Source organism: Ursus americanus, chromosome 5 (genome assembly GCF_024610735.1).
Source record: "Ursus americanus isolate L20-20 chromosome 5, mUrsAme1.1.p, whole genome shotgun sequence".
NCBI classification, from domain to species: domain Eukaryota; kingdom Metazoa; phylum Chordata; class Mammalia; order Carnivora; family Ursidae; genus Ursus; species Ursus americanus.
The window spans coordinates 28894316-28918327 of NC_142131.1; the positions used below are offsets into that span (position 1 = coordinate 28894316).

General features: G+C 34.1%; 1 protein-coding gene across 5 annotated transcripts in view; it reads left to right on the forward strand.

Annotated features, from left to right (window-relative positions):
* Positions 1 to 24012, forward strand: part of AP3B1 (adaptor related protein complex 3 subunit beta 1) — a 248717-nt gene that overhangs the window by 156387 nt on the left and 68318 nt on the right. For 4 of the 5 annotated variants that reach the window (XM_045796415.2, XM_045796416.2, XM_087862049.1 and 1 more), the window contains exons 20-21: positions 4697 to 4844; positions 14359 to 14434. In XM_045796415.2, coding sequence (XP_045652371.1) covers positions 4697 to 4844; positions 14359 to 14434 — 224 coding nt within the window. The remainder of the gene's footprint in view (positions 1 to 4696; positions 4845 to 14358; positions 14435 to 24012) is intronic. The other variant, XM_045796418.2, reaches the window with a different exon arrangement.

The window sequence follows — 24012 nt, forward strand, 5'->3', positions numbered from 1 at the left end:
GTAGTGCAATTGCTGGGTCATAGGGTAGCTCTATTTTCAACTTGTTGACGAATCTCCGTACTGTTTTCCAGAGTGGCTGTACCAGCTTGTATTCCCACCAGCAGTGTAGGAGGGTTCCCCTTTCTCTGCATCCTCTCCAACATTTGTTGTTTCCTGACTTGTTAATTTTAGCCGTTCTAACTGGTGTGAGGTGGTATCTCATTGTGGTTTTTATTTGTATTTCCCTGATGACCAGGGATGTGGAGCATTTTTTTGTGTGTCTATTGGCCATTTCCATGTCTTCTTTGGAGAAATGTCTTTTCATGTCTTTTCAGGTGTATATACAGTGAAAAGAGTTTGGTGTCACAGTTCTGAAGATGTACATGTATAAATTTTAAATTTATGAATGAACTTTTAGTATTTTGAGACAGCATTTTAAAATCAGTCTTACATATCTTTGAAGTTGTTACCATTAGCACCTAATATATATTCCTGGTAAATCAAACATTTAATTATTAATTATTTTCTCCTTATATCATTTAGTGTTGTCTTATAACCTTTTGCATTTGAAGTGTGTGTGACGTGCTAGTATAATTGATTCTGAAGGGGTTCTGACATATTTGGTTATAGATAGTACTACCTTTATTATTTTTTTTTGATATGTTCTAGAATTTTAAAACCATTTTTATTGTCTTTTACATACAAAAAAAATGTGTTCTCAGTGAAATATACTTTTCTAGTAAAGGTTCTGATTTATAGACAAAATGGACGTATAGCACGAATTTGTCATATATAAAGGATTTAAAGTTGATATTTTTTAATTTATTATTATTGATTGGATTATTTGTTCTTTGGGTGTTGAGTTTGATATGTTTTTTATAGCTTTTGGATACTAGCCCTTTATCTGATAAAACATTTGCAGATATCTTCTCCCATTCTGTCTGTTGTCTTTTGGTTTTGTGACTGTTTCTTTTGCTGTGCAAAAGTTTTTTTTCTTGATGAAGCCCCAATAGTTCATTTTTGCTTTTGTTTCCCTTGCAATTGGAGACATGTCTAGCAAGAAGTTGCTGCGGCTGAAGTCACAGAGGTTGCTGCCTATGTTCTCCTCTAGGATTTTAATGGATTCCTGTCTCACATTTAGGTCTTTCATCCATTTTGAGTGTGTTTTTGTGTATGGTGTAAGGAAAAGGTCTGGTTTCATTCTTCTGCATGTACCTGTCCAATTTTCCCAATGCCATTTGTTGAAGAGACTGTCTTTTTTCCATGGATATTCTTTTCCTTGTTGTTGAAGATTAGTTGACCATAGAGTTTGGGAGAATTCCTGGGAAGCCATCCAGCTCTGGACTCTTATTTGTTGGAAGATTTTTTATTATTGCTTCAATTTCCTTGCTGGGTATGGGTCTGTTCGGGTTTTCTGTTTCTTCCTGGTTCAGTTGTGGTAGTTAGATAGGCATGCATCTGTTTCTTCCAGATTGCCTAATTTGTTGTCATGTAGTTGCTCATAATATGTTCTTATAATTATTTTATTTCTTCAGTGTTGGTTATGAGCTCTCCTCTTTAATTCATTATTTTATACATTTGAGTCCTTTCTCTTTTCTTTTTGATAAGATGGCCAGGGGGTTATCAATCCTATTAATTCTTTTAAAGAAACAGCTCCTAGTTTTTTGATCGGTTCTACTCTTCTTTTGGTTTCTATTTTATTGATTTCTGCTCTAATCTTTATTAATTCTCTTCTCCTGCTGGGGTTAGGCTTTATTTGCTGTTCTTTCTCCAGTTCCTTTAGGTGTAAGGTTAGGTTGTGTATTTGAGACCTGTCTTGTTTCTAGAGAAAGGCTTATATTGCTATGTACTTCCTTCTGAGGACTGCCTTTGCTGCATCCCAAAGGTTCTGAACAGTTGTGTTTTCATTTTCTTTCTTTTTTTTTTTTTTTAAACATTTTATTTATTTATTCGACAGAGATAGAGACAGCCAGCGAGAGAGGGAACACAAGCAGGGGGAGTGGGAGAGGAAGAAGCAGGCTCATAGCGGAAGAGCCTGATGTGGGGCTCGATCCCAGAACGCCGGGATCACGCCCTGAGCCGAAGGCAGACGCTTAACCACTGTGCCACCCAGGCGCCCCGTGTTTTCATTTTCATTTGTTTCCATGAATTTTTTTAATTCTTCTTTAATTTCCTGGTTGACCCATTCATTCTTTAGCCTCCATGTATTTGAGTTCTTTCCAAATTTCCTCTTGTAGTTGAGTTCCACTTTTAAAGCACTGTGGTCTGAAAATGTACAGGGAATGATCCCAGTCCTCTGGTACCGGTTGAGACCTGATTTGTGACCCAGTATGTGATCTCTTCTGGAGAAAATTCCATGTGCACTCAAAAAGAATGTGTATTCTGGTGCTTTAGGATAAAATGCTCTGAATGTATCTGTGAAGTCCATGTGGTCCAGTGTGTTATTCAGAGACCTTGTTTACTGTTGATCTTCTGCTTAGATGATCTGTCCATTGCAGTGAATGGGGTGTTAAAGTCCCCTACTATGATTGTATTATTATTGATGTGTTTCTTTAGTTTTGTTATTAATTGGCTTATATAATTGGCTGCTCCCATGTTAGGGGCATAAATATTTACAATTGTTACATCATCTTGTTGGATAGATCCTTTAATTATGGTATCGTGTCCTTCCTCCTCTCTTATTATAGTCTTTGGTTTAAAATTTAATTTGTCTGATATAAGGATTGCCACTCCGGCTTTCTTTTTATGTCCTTTAGCATGATACATGGTTTTCTACCTCCTCACTTTCAATTTGGAGGTGTCTTTGGGTCTAACATGAGTCTCTTGCAGACAGCGTATCAATTGGTCTTGCTTTTTTATCCAGTCTGATACCCTGTGTCTTTTGATTGGAGCATTTAGCCCATTTACATTCAGAGTAACTATAGAAAGATATGAATTTAGTGCCATTGTATTACCTGTAAAGTCACTGTTTCTGTATATTGTCTCTGTTCCCTTCTTATCTGTGTTATTTTTTGGCTCTCTCTTTGCTTGAAGGATCCCTTTTAATATTTCTCATAGGGCTGGTTTGGTGATCACAAATTCTTTTAATTTCTGTTTGTCCTGGAAGGTTATTCTTCTTTTATTTTGAATGACATCCTGGCTAGATGAAGTATTCTTGGTTGCGTATTTTTCTCATTTAGCACCCTGAATATATCATGTCAGCCCTTTCTGGCCCACCAGGTCTCTGTGGATAGGTCTGATGTCAATCTAATGTTTCTACCCTTGTAGGTTACAGATCTCTTGTCCCAAGCTGCTTTCAGGATTTTCTCTTTGTCTCTGAGATTTGTAAGTTTCACTATTATATGTCAGGGTGTTGACCAATTTTTATTGATTTTGAGAGGTGTTCTCTGTGCCTCCTGGACTTGAATGCCTGTTTTCTTCCCCAGATTAGGGAAGTTCTCCACTGTAATTTGCTCCAATATATCTTCTGCCCCCCCTCTTTCCTGTTCTTCTGGGATCCCAGTTGTTCTGATATTATTTTGCTTTATGATATCACTTATCTCTCAAATTCTCCCCTCGTGATCCAGTAGTTGTTTATCTCTCTTTTTCTCAGCTTCTTTATTCTCCATCATTTTGTCTTCTATATCACAATTCTCTCTTCTGCCTCATTTATCTTAGCAGGTTGGGCCTCCATTTTTTTATTGCATCTCATTAATAGCCTTTTTTATTTCAACTTGATTAGATTTTAGTTCTTTTATTTCTCCAGAAAGGGATTCTCTAGTGTCTTCCCTGCTTTTTCCAAGCCCAGCTGGTATCTTTATAATCATTATTCCAAACTCTACTTCAGACATCTTTCTTATGTCCATACTGATTAAGTCCCTGGCAGTCATTACTGCCTCTTGTTCTCTTTTTTGAAAAAAGTTTTTCTGTCTTGTCATTCTTGCAGAAAGTGTCCCTTTTCTATTTGTAGGGTTGCAGCTATTTTTAGATTCTGGTTGAGTTGGTGGGTGTTCACAATGATTTAATAGCTATCTGTCTGAATTCCTGGGACCAGACAAAACTATGGTCTCCTAATCCTCTGCCATCTTGGGCTTCTCAGTCATTTGGTATTTTAAAAAGTTTATATTTGATTATCTTTCATTTTTAGTAAGACTTTGCATTAGAAGAAATCTCTTTTGATCTAGTTAACATTTTCTCACATAATATGTTTATGGGTCACATTTCAGAACACATGTAAATAATTTTCTTGGACAAAATCAATAAAATGCAAATCTAAGCAAAAGTACATGTATAAATTTTAAATTTATACTTGAACTTTTAGTATTTTGAGACAGCATTTTAAAATCAGTCTTACATATCTTTGAAGTTGTTACTATTAGCACCTAATATATATTCCTGGTAAATCAAACATTTAATTATTGATTATTTTCTCCTTATATCATTTAGTGTTGTCTTATAACCTTTTGCATTTGAAGTGTGTGTGACGTGCTAGTATAATTGATTCTGAAGGGGTTCTGACATATTTGGTTATAGATAGTACTACCTTTATTATTTTTTTTGATATGTTCTAGAATTTTAAAACCATTTTTATTGTCTTTTACATACGAAAAAAAATGTGTTCTCAGTGAAATATACTTTTCTAGTAAAGGTTCTGATTTATAGACAAAATGGACATATAGCACCAATTTGTCATATATAAAGGATTTAAAGTTGATATTTTAAAAATTATTATTTATAGTGATTCTGAAGATGGGGAGAAGGAAAATGAAAAATCTAAAACTTCCGATTCTTCCAGCGCTGATTCTAGTTCAGAAGAAGAAAGTTCTTCAGATTCTGAATCAGAATCAGAATCTGAAAGTGAATCTGAATCCAGAAAAGTCACTAAGGTAAGAGATTGCACACTGCTGTAATTGAAAGGAAGTATTCTTATAGCCTTTTTCCAATTAAGAATAAATACTTTTGAGGGGCGCCTCCGTCGTTAAGTGGCTCAGTCGTTAAGTGTCTGCCTTCGGCTCAGGTCGTGATACCAGAGTCCTGGGATCAAGCCCCGCTTTGGGCTCCTCCATTGGGAGCCTGCTTCTTCCTCTCCCACTCCGCCTGCTTATGTTCCCTCCCTCGCTGGCTGCCTCTTGCTCTGTCAAATAAATAAATGAAATCTAAAAAAAAAAAAAGAAAGAAAAGAAATACTTCTGAAAATTACTGTTTTAGGGGCACCTGGGTGGCTCAGTTAAGCGTCTGCCTTTGGCTCAGGTCACAGTCCCAGAGTCCTGGGATTGAGCCCCGCATCAGGCTCCCTGCTTGGTGGGGAGTCTGCTTCTCCCTCTCCCTCTGCCTCTCCCCAACGGCTCGTACTCTCTCTTTCTGTCTCTCAAATAAATAAATATTTAAAAAAAGAAAAAATTACTGTTTTGTTGAAAATCAAGAAATTGAGAAATTTAACATTGTCACTGACAGCTAAAATAAATACCATCTTCATTCATCTGTTTTTTTAATTAGGTAATTGCTTCCTGTTTACCTCAGCCCTGTAGAGAAGTTAGAAACTTTTTTTTTAAGATTCATTTATTTATTTTAAAGAGAAAGAGCAAGACGTGACAGGGAGGGGCAGAGGGAGAAGAGAACCCCAAGCAGAGTCAGTGCTGAGTGCAGAAACTGGCAGGGCTAGATCCCACGACCCCAAGACCACGTTGGGGTCCAAAACCAAGAGTCAGTCACTCAACAATGCCTCAGAAACTTTTTATAACCTCATCTTTTGCCACCAAAATTACAGAGCTCAATGTTACCAGTTATGGCCCTTTTTGTTCGCGAAAGGGGAAGTAAAAGGAAGTCACAAATAATATTGAACAAGGTAATATAAATGTATATATATTATAAGAAATTGAAATGAATAATGCTTTTTAAAAATAGGTATTTGGGGTAATAGAATATTTTTAAGGGTTTAGTTAAAAGATATAGATTATTTAACTAGTTAATAAAAATTAAGTAGCCATGTATCTAAATACAAATGCAAGAATCACTCTTGTAATAGAATGATAGTGCTTTCTGATGTCATATTTATAACACTGAAACTTGTCTGCCTAGCAGCAAAAAGTAAAAGTATAGATTGAAAAAATGTAGTTATTAATAAAAATTCAGACCTACTGCATATTTTTCTGATATTTAATTGTTACTCCTTTCCTATAAATGGATCATGTTGGTCCTGGGCTTCAAATGCAGTAGTTTTTATAAATAAGCTCCCATATGTTGAAAATGTGGTCAAACTTTGCCTTTCAGTGAATTCAGTTTTTTAACCTAATATCTTTCTCATTTATTTTTTCTATTAACTTGAATTTCTTTAATAAGTCATCTGAGTAGCTAAGGATAAAAATAAATTCATTGAAGTGGATAATTGCCTTCCCTCATCCAGAGATTTATTATTAAAGAATAAGCATATATTTTTAAAAAAGAATAAGCATATTTAAAAATTGGCTAGTGTTTCTTTTATCATATCACAAATATTCTTGCATATAGTGATACCTATTTTAAACATGAATTTATATTTTAAACTTGTGTCTGTATATGGTATATAATCTAAGATTTCTATTTTCCAAAATTCATAAAATCTTAGTGATTTTTATTACTCTGGCTTCATATACAAATTTATCACATAGTGAGTTTGATGTTCTCTCATTTCCTACTTATATTAGATTATTTATATCAAATTATTCATTTCCTACTTATATATTTTAAAAGTTTAAGATGTTACTTAAAGGAGCTTTAGAAATTGATAATAAGTACAACCCAGACTAAGAAATCAGTGTTTTAGAAAATGAGCGAACAGTAAATCAGTGAATGTCAAGTGGGTAGAATTAAAGTGCATTATTCTTATGCAGTTTGTAAAAGTTGTAAAGTTGTAGACTTTAGTGCCCACATAGTATTAGAACCAAAGGTTTTAGGACCCCATTAAAAAGCCATGGAAGTATTCTAGGTTAGCAATTCAGTTTGTTTCTTTGTCAAACACTTTCAGTGATCAATGTCTCTTAACTGAAAATATTTTCTTATAGAACATCAGTATAAAATTTTAAAGTATTGTAGTAGTCTAAGACTCTTGAAAAATTTGGATTTTACTCACATTCTTGATAGTTTTATGTCCGTGTATTTTGTGTGTATGGCTTATTTTCTCCATATTATAATGCCTTTTCCTGTCTATAATACACAGGATTGTTTGTTTTAATTTATCGCTTGGAATATTCTGTACCTTGGAGCCACCATAACTATTTTTTACTAGTGCTTTCTGAGTGATTTGGAATATACCTTGCAATTACAAGTATACCAGCTTTCTAATAATGGGCAACTCTGTAATTGTAGAAGTCCTCCTTACACCAAGTGTTGTGGCTTCTGCTCTAGATTATGAGTAATGAAGGCAGATGGTGGCTGCTTTACCTTAATTTAGCATGTCAGTATGTTAGTGCTGAAAATTCATATGCCTTAAATCTACAGCCAAACTAAATCTATACTTTTACTGTTTCTCTTCCTTTTCTTTCACTTGGATAGTGTGTTTTGGGGATATTGAGCATGAAAATGAGGCCTCAGAGGTACTTTGAATATATAGCTTTAAAAACAGTTTATTTTATGATGTCCTATGAGATAGGTATAGTGTTCTACTTTTTGGAAGATAATATCTTTATGCTTCAGTTTCCTCATCTATAAAGTAGGAATGCTAATACCTACTCTACTACTTTCAAGTGCTATTATGAAAGATCAATGTAAAGTACTTTATAAATATAAACCAGCAGTGTTAACATTTTTTAATGTGAATGTTAATTCCCTGAGAGACCAACAGTAGCAGAGTTATAGAACACCAATGCAGAGAGGAACTGAAATTTTTTTTAATTCTTAATATCTCCTGTGTTTTTCTGACTCTTTTTATACTGTTCAAGTTATAAGTTCATGTCCAGGTATGACCCCTTTCTGCGGAGGACTGAGCTGTTGTCCACTGTGGGTGTTTCCTGCCTCTCTCTGCTTTCTAATCCACAATCTCTATTTATCCTCCTTTTCCTTTGAATGTAGCTCCAAGTAAGTGATTTCCTATCCACTTAACCAAGAAAAAGTCTTACTTCCTTTTTGGCCTTGTTGATAATCATCTGCCTCCTTTGCACCTTCATTCTCTTTCTCCACTAATTAATTTCCTCCTCTGCCAACCGTGGCACTCAAGTCTTTCCCAGCATTTGGGGGGTGAAGAGCAGGGATTGGGAAAGAGACAGAAGTAGAGAGTGTGTGAGAGTGAGAGTTTAGAAAAATAATCTAGATAGTCTTTTTCCGCAATCTCTTAAGCCATTTATTTCTTAGTCCCTTTAAAATTGGTTTCCGCTCTCACCACTTCCTATAGATACTGCTCTCTGAAAAGTCAGCCATATTTCCCCAAACCCAGTGACCTTCTCTTGGTTATTATCCTTCTTGATCTTCTTATGTGACTATTCCCCTACTACTTGAAACTGTTTGGATCCCATTTCTTTTGACTTCTTTGACCTTTCAATCCTTTTATTGCTTCACTTTTTAACCCCTCTGACATCGAAGTGTGAACATGGCCCCCAAGTTAGTGCTTGGTACACATTTTTTCAAAAATATTAATCATTGTGAATCAATTTATTTTAAGTCTTTTTCTCTACATTTCTTTGTGTTGTGCGATTCATTCACTCCCATGGCTTTAGCTAAAATATTTATGTGAAATACTTCTATAAAAACATCTCTAAATCCATATAACACCTCTTGTTTCTTTCCAAATTCAAACCAAATTCTTAGACCTCTTAGGAGCTACTGGTTTCTCAAACCTGATATAGCCAGAAGAAGACTTGTTCTACCATTTGTTGCTAGCATTCTTTCTGTTCTCTGAGATTTCCCCAGAATTATCTTCGGCTCTTCCTTTATCCTGTATGTTTACACAGTTGCCAAGTCTTAGAGATTCTCTGTATTATTTCGCATATCTGTTTCTTCTTTTCCTGCTACCAGCATACTAGATCGGCTCTTCATTACCTCACTCTTAGACCATTGCCATTGGTCATCCTCAGATCCCCAACTCCAGTCCTTCTATACAGTTGCCAGATTAATGTTAAAGTTACCCATAATGATGCCCCATTATCATCTTAGTTCAGTTAAAAACTCTGCAGGCCAGCATGCCCAAACCTACCTTTCTGATCTCGATTCCCTTTGTGGTCCCTGTGTTCCAATTCCAGTGGACTATATACTTGTAGTTCTCTTAACATGCTGTATGCTTTCCTATTGCAGGGACTGAAGAGCCACTGTTGAATTGTTGATGTTCTTGAAGTGTGTGTCATTCAACACCATGCCCCAGCTTAACCATAAAACATAAAACTATATACATTCGTACATTCTGGCATTATGTTTGTGTTATTGATTAGAAGATGTCTTCATTTTAGATCAGATATTGTTGGTAATGACCAAAGAAGATTATCTTGTTCTTTGGTGACATTTATTTAGATGGGCAAGCATATTTTTATTAGTAGGTGTTCTTTTCTGAAATATATTTGATAGAAAAATATTTTAAGTCTAACCCTTCTTATGAAATAGTTCTTTTGCCCCAAATAATACCTATAACAAAGTTACTTTTAATAGTTCCATATTTTAAGTGCTTTCCATGGTTTACACAATGTAAAAGGAACCATTTTTTTTTTAACACAGAAGTGAGAAGAAAAATCAGTAATGTAGACCACATTGTATCAGGAAGAGATTCACATTTATATCACTTTATCCTATTTTTTACCAATATAATTAAGTTATATTCTGCTTGTAGTTAAAATTATGTGTTGAACAGATGGTCAGTCACAATTTTATTTAAAATAATATTTTTTAAAAAGTTACCAGACTTCTGAGTCATTTTAATTGAATCTAGGCTTTGATATTTTTAAAACTAGGCAGTGTATTAGTGTGTTCCTACATGCAATAGTTATTTCCACTATCACCTTGTTAGTCAACTCATTCTACATGCCTTAACTGTGATACAGTAGTTCTGATTTTATCTTCAGTGTCTGTGCACCAGCTGCCAAAGACTTAAATAATCTTTGATTTAAATGATAAAAATTTTAAACCATGATTATAATTTATTGTGCATAACTTCTGTGCATTTTCTTTGTAAGTATTAGCAACATTTTAATTATATGAAGTGTGTATAAAGCATAATTTGTCAATGGAAATAAGCATATATAACATACTTGCACTTAACATTTCATATTAAGAGCATTTCCTATTTGAATCAAAATTAAGATTAATATATGTACTAGCTGTGAAGAAAAACAGTTCTACCTATATATACATAGCAGTGTTTGAGATGCTGTCAGTAAACTTTGTTACAGGTTGCATGGATTTCATAAAACTTTACAATAGTCCATTTTTGGGAGGGATTAAATCTCTTAAGTGCTCTATAGACCAGTCACTGTTACTGTGACTAGTGTCTGCCCAGACCTTAGTAAATGTTAAGATACGCCTTAGTAAAAGATCTGCCATGTGAAAGATGGTTGGGAATGAAATAAAATTGGCATGTGCTGTGAAACAGACAATGGATAAGAATGGAAGAAACTATTTTCTGATTGGTTTTCTGCCTTATTCGAGAAATAGAAAACAAGTTTTACTTGTGTTTTTACAAGTATTAATATATGTTGCAATTACATAACTTCTGTTTATATCGTAGAATATTGGTTTTTTTACTCTGACAATTCAAAAGCCTTCCCTCTTTCAATTTATGTCGTTCCCAATTTAGTTTATATTTTAAGTTCTCCAGAACAGAAATATCATTTCACTTCAGTTGAGATCTTTAAAATCAAAGAAAATGCCAGTAAGAAGCTTTCTTATTGAAGTAGGTATAATCTAATAGGGAAGATTTGTTTAACAGTTTCGACTACTTTTGACTTACAAAGAGGTCTCAATTTACTGGCAACATTTGTTTTAAAGCCCAGTGTAAGTGTGAGCCTCAGATTTTTTAAATCAGATTTTTTTAGGTGACTTGAAGGCAAGGGAGTCATTAAATTGTCCTTGGTTGATAATTCTAATTGAAAATATTTCATGCAGATATCTTGCCCTGTGAGGCTAAAAACTAGCCTTGAATTTTTGTTGATTTCAAAGTACAATATGAGTTTGACAAACTTTACATACCACTTAACCTGTTTTATCATTTTAAATTCAGTCTTCCTTACAATGGTTTCCTCTTTGGAAGCATATTTGGTGCTTGTTGTTTCATACCTTTTTTTCTACTTGCTTTTATTTTTAATCAGCATGAAATGAACATGCATAATACATAAAAAATCTTTATAGATATATTACATATTTTTATTTTTATTATTTGGAGCTTCATAAGTATTTCCAGGATCTTTTATTTATTACTTGAAATGAAATAAGTAGAAATCTGTTTCTTAACCCTGTGACTTTGTATTTTATTTTGAAAATGTTGATGTGTTGAGGTGTATAATCGAATACCATAGAAACAAAATGGAGATTTGAGGGTGATGAATTGATAACTAGGTATTTTTGTAGTGAGATTTTAAGATCAGTTACTGTTGTCCTTATAAAAGTCTAATACAGTCACTCAGCTGTTAAAAACCTAATCCTCTATTTAAAAAAATATACAAAAACAAATTGTCTATCTTTCTGCCTGATCTCTTCTCAAGTACTAACACAATGGAAACAGTGGGTGATCTGTCAGTGTGTTTGGTTTGTCAATGATGGTTTTGTATAAATATTGGGAGGGTAAGAAATAAAATTCACACAGTAAAATATGATTTCATCTGCCTTTTCTCTGCAGCTCCATGGCTCATGCTGCGGTGTGAAATTCTCATTTTACACACTTTGCAGGCGGAGCACATGAATTATGCATTGAGCAAGAAAAATCTCCTGCCTCAAGTCCTATATGCATTTACCCAGGTTCTGTCTCTATTACCAAGATGAATTGCAAATGGAGAAATGTTTGATGGAATAGGGCTCTTAACTTCTTTGTTTAGAATTCAGATTTTTATTTTTATAGTAGATCCTTTAAGTATGAAAATGTTTTGAACTTACTATGGATTTTTTAAAATGAAAAATGAAATATAATATAAGAGAGGAATGCCAAACACATCACGAAGCTTTTTATAGCCTTGATTTGGAATGCAAGGCTTTTTCAATTCAGTAGAAATGACCGTTATCTATTGCTAATGTTGTATTTCAGTCACCCGTTATTTGCTCTTCTCAGAAAGTCAATGAAATTCTGTCCTTTTGAGAGCCTTTTTTCTTTCTGTTTTAGACTTCTAATAAGAGATTATGTCAATTTCACATGCAGCTCGATCCTGTGTTGTATGTGACCTGATGTGTATTTAATAGGTATTGTTACACACTCTTAGCTGTGAAGTAGAAAATAAGGTATAGACTTGTTCCCAGCTTTAACTTTATCTTGATTTGATAGGTTTCTAATTTTTCAGGTGAGAAGGTTACACTTCCATAAAAACAGTCATGCACCATCGTAGCTTATAGGAAGCTATACCCATTGTGCTCAGCATAGTATTTTGATAAGTCACATGGTGTTAAGCCCTTTTTGTTATGTTCTTTCTTCACAGGAATGATACTCTAGTTGCAATGGCATTTTCATTCTGAATTTGTTTCTGGCTATTGCCACTTTTAAATTCCAGCTTCAAAACTAACATTTCTTCTATTTTTCCCCAACCTTAGAAATTATTTTTCATTTTAGGTGTGGAAAGAGGAGTAAATATTGTTTGCTTTGTTTTAAAATAATGAGTGAAAATTAAAACCCATCTAAATAATTTGAAGCGTTCAGTGGCAGAAATAATTATTTTCATGAAGAAAATCAGTATTAGTATTTAGCTAGTGTTGTAATGTGTATTATTGTATGATATTTGAAAATAATTTGTTTTGCGTTTTGGCATAAGGAAAAAAACTAGCAGAACTTAAGATCCTTTTAAAATGGTACCTAACATGTAATTTGATGTATCACTCTTATTCATGTGTTTGCACTGTCATAGGAGCTCTAACATGCTGTAGACTTTAAATGATGGTAAGGTACCTTTTGCTTTAGTGAGACCTTTCTATGGTTAGAGGAATATTCAGAAATACTTGTAATAATATGTAAAGATAAGCTGTAAACTCCTTTATTAGATTGTAAGTTACCTGAAGGCAGGAACTATGCCTTGGCTGTATTACTTCCTTTGTTTAGCACAGGATCTGATACATGTTAAAAAGTCTATGCATGTCTGTAGGATGAATGAATGATTGAATAAATGAACAAAAACATTTTAGCAAAAACTTAAGTTTGGACCTTTAATTTGAGAAGATTTAAAGGGTATAGATTATAAAGATAAGTAACTTTGATCCAAATACATCTATTTAGTGCCCTCATCTTTGTTGATCTTTGTTTATAATGCTACTCATTACTTAATTTGTCCTTTATATATGTATATAACATATTTTTTTTCTTTATATAGATGTCACATCTTTTCTGAATCTCTGACCAAACTAAATACCTCAGGCTTAGGGATACTGTTTTCTAGCTTATGGTTATCCACATTTCAAAAATACAAGTAGATCTAATAAGCAAATCTGAGGTAGAGGGAACCCTAAATATGTGCAGATATGTTTTGAAATCTCACTCTCCCTGAAGGAAAACAGTAAAGAAAGTAAATGAATGCTATTCATCCCTTAAGAGTAAGAGCCTGAAAATGTCATTTGTAGATTGTAATGAATGCCTTTGGCTAAAGAAGTCTGATACAACCCACTGTTGAAATATAAAGTACCTAGTACAGTGCCTGTCACAAACTATATCTCAGAAAGGCTAATTATCACAAGCCTCTTGAGAATTTCAGAGGTAAGCTTACATTGTTTGAGCAATTCTTTTTCCTTTTAAGAATTTATTTATTTGAGGGAGACAGAGAATAAGCGAGAGAGCAGGAGTCCTTGGGGGTGGGGTGGGGAGGTAGAAGCAAACTCCCCGCTGAGCAGGGAGCCCACCACGGGGCTTGATCCCAGACTCCAGGATCATGACCTGAGCCGAAGGCAGCTGCTCAGCCTACTGAGCCACCCAGGTTGTTTGTAGGCTTTCTACCAAAGAGCCATTTTATATTTTTATATTAGGAAAAGTTGTGAGATCACAAAATAACTATTTACCTTTAAATTTTCTTTTGATGGACCTTTATAATCTTTAAACAAAATATTTTTAAGCTAACAGTTTGCATGGTGGAGAAGAAATACTGTATGCTATAACTAAAATAAAAATTTTGATTAAAAAATACAGTCCGTATAACCATATAGAAAGCTTAATCTGATTTTTTTTTTCTTGGAGGAAAAAATGTTTGTTTTGAAACATGAAGAACTACTTCATTGATTTTTTTAATAGAATGTGCAATAAATTAAATATTTCTTTATTTATAGGAGAAAGAAAAAAAAAAAACAAAGCAAGATAGAAATCCTCTTACCAAAGATGTTTCACTTCTAGATCTAGATGATTGTAAGTATTGAAATTAAAATTTTTTTCTTCTCTTTTTACTAGTAGTTTTTTTGTTTGTATGTTTTTTGAGAGAGAGTGCAAGCACTTGCATGCACAGGGGAAGGAAATGGGTGGGGAGGAACAGAGGGAGAGAGAGAATCTTAAGCAGACTCTTCACCCAGTGCAAAGCCCAGCATGGGGCTCCATCTCACGACCCTGCGATCATGACCTGAGCCAAAATTGACAGTCAGACACTTAACCGATTGAACCACCCAGGTGCCCCAGTAGTAGTATTTTTTATTTTTATAGTACCTTTTATTTACACGTCTCAAAATATTTCAACTTCTATTATGAAAGTTTTATAGATGAAAAAGGCAAGAAAGTTTTAGAAATTAGTTCTGTTACTATCTTTTCTTTCATCTAGTTAGGTTTTCAGTTTTTTATCAAATGAATAAATAAAACTGGTCAAATAAAAATACACCAAATTCATGTTAAGATCTTTTGCTTTAATAATTCATACTTGTTTTAGTAAATAATTATCCATATCTCACAACTTCTACATTGTTAATTGTTGATTATGAGGATTGAACTATCTAACTTAAGGAGATGGAGAATTAGGAAAGTAATTAGAAATGTAAAGGACACTACTACCATGTTCTACTTGCCACACTTTTGGTAGGAATGGCAATGGATGCAAAGCTTTTGAATGCCAGTGTGGCTCTATTTATCAGTATTTTAACTACAAAAAAATCTTTGTCTTAGCAAGTCCACTTATAAGAATTTAGAATCCTACACATATACTTATCCAAGTGTGCAAAGGTATATTCATCATCTCCTTTTAAATACTCCTGCATTGTGAAAAAGTTAATGGAACTAACTTTATTGGGAGTTAGATTTTGCACAGAAAAAGAGTAACAAGTAAAATATGATAAATATTAAACTGTCATTTTGCAATTTAATTTTTCCATACTAGAGGTGAGTTATGGTTTTAGATTGTCTCTAAGTAAAACTGTTCTATTTATATTGTTTGCCTGGCCTATCTTCAGTTGTCATGGCAAATTCTTAATATAGAGTAATTACAGGAAATACTAAGCAAAAAGAAATAAAACATAAAATTGGACCCTATGAACAATTAGAAGAAATAGATTCCAAGAAACACACAACCTTCTAAGACTGAATCTGAAGAAATTGAAAATCTGAGTAGACTGATTACAAGTAATGAAATTGAATCAGTAATCAGAAATTGAATCAAAAATGAAAGTCCAGAACCAGACAGCTTCACGGGTAAATTCTACCACACATTTCAACAAGAGTTAGTACCTGTCTTTCTCAAATTATTTCAAAAAATTGGAGAGGAAAGAATGCTACCAAACTTATTTTACAAGGCCAGCATTACCTTTATACCACAACCAGACAGAGATACCCTAAATATAAAAATTATGGGCCAGTATCCATAATGAACATACATGAAAAATCCTCAACAAAATATCAGCAGACTCAGTTCAGTAATACATTAAAAGGATCATACACCACGATCAAGCAGAATTTATTCCAGGGATGCAAGGATGGTTCTACATCTGCAGATAGTTCCACATGATACACCACATTAACAAGGATAAAAATCATATGATCATCTCGGTAGATGCAGAAAAAGCATTTGCCAAAATTTGGCATCCATTTATGATTAAAAATTCCTAATTAAGTGGGTATAGAAGGAATGTACCCCAACATAATAAAAGCTGTATATGACAAATACCTATGCTGCTAAAATAATATGCAACTTTGAAAAGCTTAAAGCTTTTCCTCTAAGATCAGGAACAAGACAAGAATGCCCACTCTTGCCACTTTTATCCTTATTCATCTAGTACTGGAAACCTCAGCAATCAGGCAAGAAAAAGAAATAGAAGTCATCCAAATTTGAAAGGAAAAAGTGAAACTTTTTGCAGATGATAGGATACTATATATAGAAAACCGTAAAGACTCCACCAAAAAAACTATTAGAACTAATAAATGAATTGAGTAAAATCACTGGATATGAAATTAACACACAGAAATTCATTGCATTTCTCTACAGTAATAGTGAGCTATCAGGAGAATTTAAGAGAGCAATGCCATCTGTAAGTGCATCAAAAATAATAAAATACCTAAGAATAAATTTAACCCAGGAATTGAAAGACCTGTACTCTGAAAACTGTAAGACATTGTGAAAGCAATTGAAGACGACGCAAATGAATGAAAAGATACACCATGCTTATGGATTGGAAGAATTTATATTGTTAAAATGTCCATACTACCGAAAGTAATATACTAATTCAGTAAACTCCCTATGAAATACCAATGACATTTTTCACAGAACTAGAGCAAAGAATCCTAAACTTTGTATGAAACCAGTGAAGTTTCCAAATAGCCAAAGCAGTCTTGAAAAAGAACAAAGCCGATGTCCATCAACAGTTGAATGGATAAAGATATGGTGTGCATATATATACAATGGAATATTATTTGGCCATCAAAAAGAATGAAATTTTGCCATTTGCAATGACACAGATGGAACTAGAGGGTATTATGCTGAGCAAAATAAGTTAGAGAAAGACAACTACCATATGATTTCACTCAAATGAAGAATTTTAAAAACAAAAAAACTAGCAAACAGGAAAAAGAGAAACAAACCAAGAAACAGACCCTCAACTAGAGATAACAAACTGATGGTTTTACTGGAGGGGAGATGGATGGGAGGATGGATGAAATAGGGGATGGTGATTAAGAGTGCACTTAAAGTGATGAGTGCTGGGTGATTAAAATAAAAACTTAAAAAAAAAAAAAAAAGAAATCGTTGGTTTCAAGGTAAACAAACAAACAAAAAAACCTGCAATGAGATATTATCTCACACTTGTCAGATTCGCTCTTATTAAAAAGACAAAAAGTAACAAGTATTGGTGAGGAAGTAGAGACAAAGGAACCTTCATACGCTGTTGGTGGAAATGTAAATTGGTACAACCGCTATGGAGAACAGTATGAAGGTTCTTAAAAACTTAAAAATAGAAATGCCATATGATCTAGCAATGGTAGATTTGGGTATTTGTCTAAAAATATATGCACCCCTATGTTCACTCCAGCCTTATTTGCATTAGCCAAGCTATGGAAGCAGCTTAACTGTCCACTGATAGATAAATGGATATAGAAGATGTGATGTGATACACACACACACAGGAATATTACTCAGCCATCACAAAGAATGAAATCTTGCCATTTGCAACGACATGGATGGACCTAGGGGGTATTATGCTAAGTGAAATGAATGAGAGAAAGGTAAATACTATATGATTTCACTTATATGTGGAATCTGAAAAGCAAAACAAATGAACAAACACAGAAACAGACTTTTAGATGCAGAAAACAAAGTGTTGGTTACTAGAATAGGGAGGGTTTGGCGGGCAGGTGAAATAGGTAAAGGGGATTAAGAGGTACAAACTTACAGTTATAAATAAGTCGTGGGGATGTAAGTAAGGTTCAGCATAGGGAATATAGTCAATAATAACAGTGTTATAACAATTTCGTATGGTGACAGATGATTAACTAGAGTTGTAGGATCATTCTGTAATGTATAAACATATCAAATCACTATGATATACACTTGAATAAAATAAAGTTCAAGTCATATTTGCATCATCTTTTACCTATTGGCAAAGATTTTAAAGCAACATCCAGTGTTGCTAAAGTTTGGAGAAATAAGCACCCTACACATGTTTTTGATAGGAATAAAAATAGGTGCAGCTTTAGAGTCCTATTAGCAATGTTTGCCAAAACTTAAATTGTATACACCCTTTGATGTAACAGTTCTTTTCTAAGAGTTTATCCTACAGACAAAATAGGAAAATCAGATCTTACTCCTTTCTTATTTTAGACCCCTTAATTTAATGGCTTAATTTTACAGTTAAAGTCTGTATTTCTAGGTTTCTAAGACCTTTGGGTGATCTGACTCCTGCCTACCTCTTATCCACTATGCTCCTTTGCATTTCCGAAATATACCAGTCTCATTCCTGTCAAGGGCCTTCCCACTGCTATTACCCAAGAACGTGTCTTCAGATTTTCTTAGGGCTTCTTATCTTTCAATCCTAGCTCAGAAGTCATCTTCTTTTATACATCTTCACTGATCAGTCTTGATTGTTTTCATAGTATTTTTCACTTTTTGTAATTATCATAAATATTTGTAGTTCTCATTTATTGTCTTTCTTGCCAAACTAGGATACAAGTTCCATGAAAATAATATTCTTGTCTCTCTTACTACTATTCCTAGTACCTAGAATGACACGTGGCAGATAATGAGCATCCATTCAGTATTTTTTAAATTAATAAAATATGCAAAGGTGCATGTAAAAACCTTATTGAGTCATTATTAATTATAGCAAAATCCTGAAAACAAAATGTCTACCGATAGAGTAATACAGCTTATTAACAACAATGAAGCAGATCTTGTCTACTAATTATATAATTATATATCCAGAATATTGTAGGTTAAAAAAAAAAAGTACATGTAGATCGTGATTCCACTTCTTTAAAAAAAAGAATAAAAGAGGAACTATATCCAGCACACAAACACAAATATGATTATACATCGTATTTTTCTGTAAGGCTACACAATAAACAATAGTGGTTAGCTCTGGCCCCTTTGGGATATAGAACTAAACTAGGAACAGAGGGGAGAAAAAGACTCTTCCTATCACAATGAACATTTTCCATGAGTATATAACTTTCACAATTTAAAAAGTTTAGAATTGTGGAAGAATAATAGTAAAGCACATTTAAGAAGGAATTAAGAGTAAATGTTACAAGTTACTGAAATGCACTAGTAGGTACACTCTCTCTGTTTCACTCCGCATTTCCCGGCAGCTAGGGAAAAATTGAAACCTGTAAAATGATATAATTTTTATTATTTGAGTCTTTTTAAAAGTATGTGTTTTATGTAGAAGCGTAGGTTCTCTCAAATACTAAGTTTTAAGAATTTAAACGTAAGATTTTTTTTCAGATTCACTTCACTTTTATTATGAACAAACACAGTTTCAGATCAGTACAACTAAGCTTCAGAGTTGATATTAATAGAAATTATTCTAAAATTATTCTTAGGTCACAAGTAACTACTATCCCATACAGAAGGGGAAAAATCCCACCCAGTCAAGGTACAGGTATCCTGTGTATTGTTTCCATGGCAATGAGTTTATGCCATTTTTGTCTGGCTAGTTATCCACCACTTATCCTGGTGATTTATTCAATCTCTCAGAATCATATTGATTAATGATAGCATCCAGGATGCATGGTCATGGTGGACACAAGTTCACGGCGGATGCTGCAACTATAAAAATACTCAGATTTTTTTTTCATTGTAAGGAAATTTAATCCTAACTTAAACTTTAACTCAAAATAGGGTATATTTCTGTTTATTTTTAATACCTGAGAACTACTTCTTTAAAAATCTTTTATTCCACTTTTGTCAGAAATGACACTTGAAGCCTCCCTCTCTTTTTAACAAGTCAGTTCAGTAAATACTTGCAGATTGTCTGCTAAGTGTAAGGGTACTTTGCTAGATATCCTTTTTTTTTTTGGCCTAAACAAATAAACAGGATTTAGTCATTTGATTCCAGGGACTAATATCTAGTCTGGGGCACAGACAACCTGAACAGTAGAGGCACAAAGTGTGAATGAATGAGGAAGGAGACAAAAACCAGTTAAAAAGCTACAGAGGCCTTGTGGGAGAACTGATCTGAGCTTAGAGGTAAAGATAAGTAGAGTGTTATGGGAGAAAAGCTTTGTTGACAATGGTTCTTAAGATACTGACTTCATTTATGCTACTTATTAGCCTACGGTAGTTCTCCATTGTCCATGGTTAACAGTTTGTAGATCAGAAACTAAAAAGTCACTCTCCAGTAGCTTGAGTTCTCAGCTGTGAGAATTAGATTAATTTTGAAGGAGGGTCAGAAACATTCCTTAACTTTTATCTAAGAGGCACATCATAATCCACAGAGGTTATGTATTCCATATACCAGGAAAACTTCAAGTACTGAATTTATCTATGTCTTCATTCAGAAAACATTTATTGAATGCTTGCTCTGATATAGGTAGTCTGCTACATGCTGGAGACTCTAAATGTATACATTGCCCCTACCCAAGGAATTCTGTTTCTCCCATTATAGTTTGAGAGTTCCTTGGGTATTTTATATTTCTGGAAATGAAGAGAACTTTTAGAACTCTGTACCATGTGATTTTGAGAGGATGATCATAAAGCAACAATGATGCTTTTTTATAAGAAATATAAACCTATGTAATTATACTATTGGTACAACTAACTCTTTTTAAAATTTTTATCAGCCACCAGTAATCATGCTTGAAATAAGCCTTATGATCTGTGATATCATATTGTTGAAGAAATTGTAGTAGAGGCAGTGGAGTGGCTAAGAGGACAATGGAGCTGTAGTGTCTGAGTTTGCATCCCATTGTTTGTTTGGTTTGGTTTTTTTAGATTTTATTTGAGAGAGAGAGAGTACAGAGCTAGAGAGAGGGCAGAGGGAGAGGGAAAAGCAGACTCCCCGCTGAGCAGGGAGTCTGACCTGGATCCCAGGACCCTGGGATCATGACCTGAGCCAAAGGCAGATGCTTAACTGGCTCAGCCACCCAGGTGCCCTTGTGAATTCCAGTCCTTTTAATTACTAAGCTGGGTAAGCTTGGACAAGTTACCTAACCTCTCTGTGTTTTTGCTTTAATCTAGTAAAATAGGGATAATAGTAATACTTTTTAGGAGTATTAAGTGGATTGAATGAGTTGATAAATGTAAAAGCTCTTCAAACTCTGCTGGGCACATGATAAACATTAGATAAGGGGGTTACCAAGATGGAGATGATGATCATGAGCAGCAGCAAGCAGTGACATTTAACAAGTTAAATAACTTCATATTAAACTAGTAGATAGTAAAACTTATGTATTCTTAACTTGTGAAGGAAAAGTTTGATCAGAAGAATAACTGTATAATTATTTTATTATTAAATATATAGTTGACCCTTGAACAATGTGGTGGGTTAAGGGTCACTGACAACCACCTGTCACTTATGACTTCCCAAAAATTTAACTATTAATAGCCTACTGTTAACTGGAAGCCTTACTGATAGCGTAAACAGTCAATTACACGTATTTTGTATGTTATATGTATTATGTAGTATATTCTTACAACAAAGTAAAGTGTTACTAAGAAAATCATAAGGAAGAGAAAATACATTCTTAGCATTATATTGTATCGAAAAAAAATCTGTCTGTAAGTGGACCCGCATGATTCAAACCTGTGTTGTTCAAGGGTCAACTGTACTTTAGTAAGGAAAAAAGTGTTTTTGCAGAAAGTTTTAAAAATAAAAAGAAGAAAATGGATTTATAATCCGAATAGCTTGGGTTTACCATCTGGCATGCCCGGTCAGATCTTTTCATATGCAAATCTCCTCTTCCCCAAAATGTGATCATACCGATACTCTTTTATCATTTACTTCTCTGTTTATCATTCACATTACTTGCCCTGCGGTAGATGTTCTTTAACAATTTCATTTTTAATGACTGCATGGTTATCCTTTATATTGTAATAAATTATATTTAATAGGTTTACTATTGTTGAAAATGTAACTTGTTTCCATTTTTTTGTTTTTGTAGTTAGTGAAGCAGTACACATCATAAGTATATTATTACACTGTCGCCCCGACTGTTTCGTTAAGATAAATCCCCAGGAGTGGAATTGCTGGGACAAAGGCTCTGAAGAATTCTTTTGTCTAAGATTGCCTTTCCCAGGCTTGTACCAACTTACACAGTATTAGTATGAGAGTACTGATTACTGATACCCTTACTGATGCTAAATTTTGTATTTAAAAATTGCCTTTGCCAAGTCAGTGGGTAGAAATGATATGTGGTTTTCACTTGTATGGCAGGTTATTTTTTTTTAAACTAGGAGAATCATTTTTTTATTTATTGAATTGAATACTTAATTGAAGTATTGAATTGAATACTTAAGCATAGTCAGCTAACCTCAGAATCCAGTTTTGGATAAATTCTCAGTGCCAGCTTTTATCTTGCTGGACCTGTAAACAGATGTGTAGGCATTTCTTTAGTACCAAAAACTCTGTCTTCTGAAATGATATTAAAAGCCTTTCTTTTTTTTTTTTTTTTTTTTTGGTCAAACTTTAGTGTGAATTTTCCTCTTGCTTTTGATGTCTTTTTCTTCTCTGTGTCTGTAGGCCAAGCCATAGTTGAAATCAGAGGCTTTCTTACTCAGTTTTTTTTTCCTTAAATGGGTATCTAATATTTTGGGTGGATGGGTGGATGGACAAATATTTAGAACCTATCAGAAAAGTGATTTTTGGAAAGGAAACATATTTTGATGCAAGATAGGAGAACCAGTTCCATGTCCCACAGTGATTCTTCCATTTGCTTGTTTTATGGCCTGTATAAGACATAATCTCCCTGTTCCTCAGTTTACAGTGTCTTTAATATGAATGGTTTCTCCCTCCTCACCTGTTGTTTTTAGTCCTTTTCATGTCATGCCTGAATTACTGTATTCCTCCTCACTGCCAACTTGACTGTTCCTCCTTCAGTTTGTCCCTTATACTGATATCTAGCAGTACATATATTGTTCCTCTTTTTGGTAGTTTTTAATGGCTCCCTTTGGTGTAGAGGTTAAATATAACCCCCTTAGTTTTCCACATTCCCACCTCTCAGCCTTTGTTCACAGTATTTTCTCACCTTCTTCCCTTGCTCTTATTTAAACCCTGCCCTTACTTAAAAACTGGGCTTCATTTCCTCCTATTCATGAAGTCTTCCTTTACCACCATATCCCCATTGATCCTTCCCACCCCACCCCCCCACCCCAACTCCCTGTGACACTTGCTAACTGTACATTGGTTTTCAGCATAGGTCTGAGGAAGCCTGGGGATTTGTAGCAGTGTTTCAGGGACACTGAAGGAGCAAGGGAGAAAGCAAGGGCTCCATTCACTCTTTCACCCAGTCTCCACTCTGCTTTTTCTGTTGTCTATGTTGAAATTTTATTTCAGACTTCCTTTGAAAATTTTCTTCTTTGGGCAATATCATTTTTTTATTCCTAACTTTATGAATTAATATTTTTTTCTGCCTAACTACAGGATATTGTGAGACTGAATGAGAAAAAGGTGGTCTGGAAAATCCTGTCAAATTAAGTAAATGTTACTTCCTTTATGGTCCTATTTTGAAGTGAGAGTTTGTTGGAAGCCAAAACTTTTTCCACATTTTAATTTTTTTCACTCAACAGTTGAGCAGTTACTAAGCACTAAAAATTAATACATTAGCAGTAGAAATAAAAATTAAAAAGACACAGATTTGTTTTATGAGAGAAGTATGGTTGTAGAAGTGTGTCCAAGTATATCTGTAGAGCAAAGAGGGCACATAGAAGAGGGGTTTTGGTGAGTCAGCTGGTGCTTTCCTTCTAAGTGGTACCTTAATGGGTAGAAGTTGCAAGGTAAACAAGGCAGAGAAGAACTTTCCAGGTAAAGAGAATAGAATATAAAAGACTCAAAGACATGAAACAAGATATTGGGAACTATTAA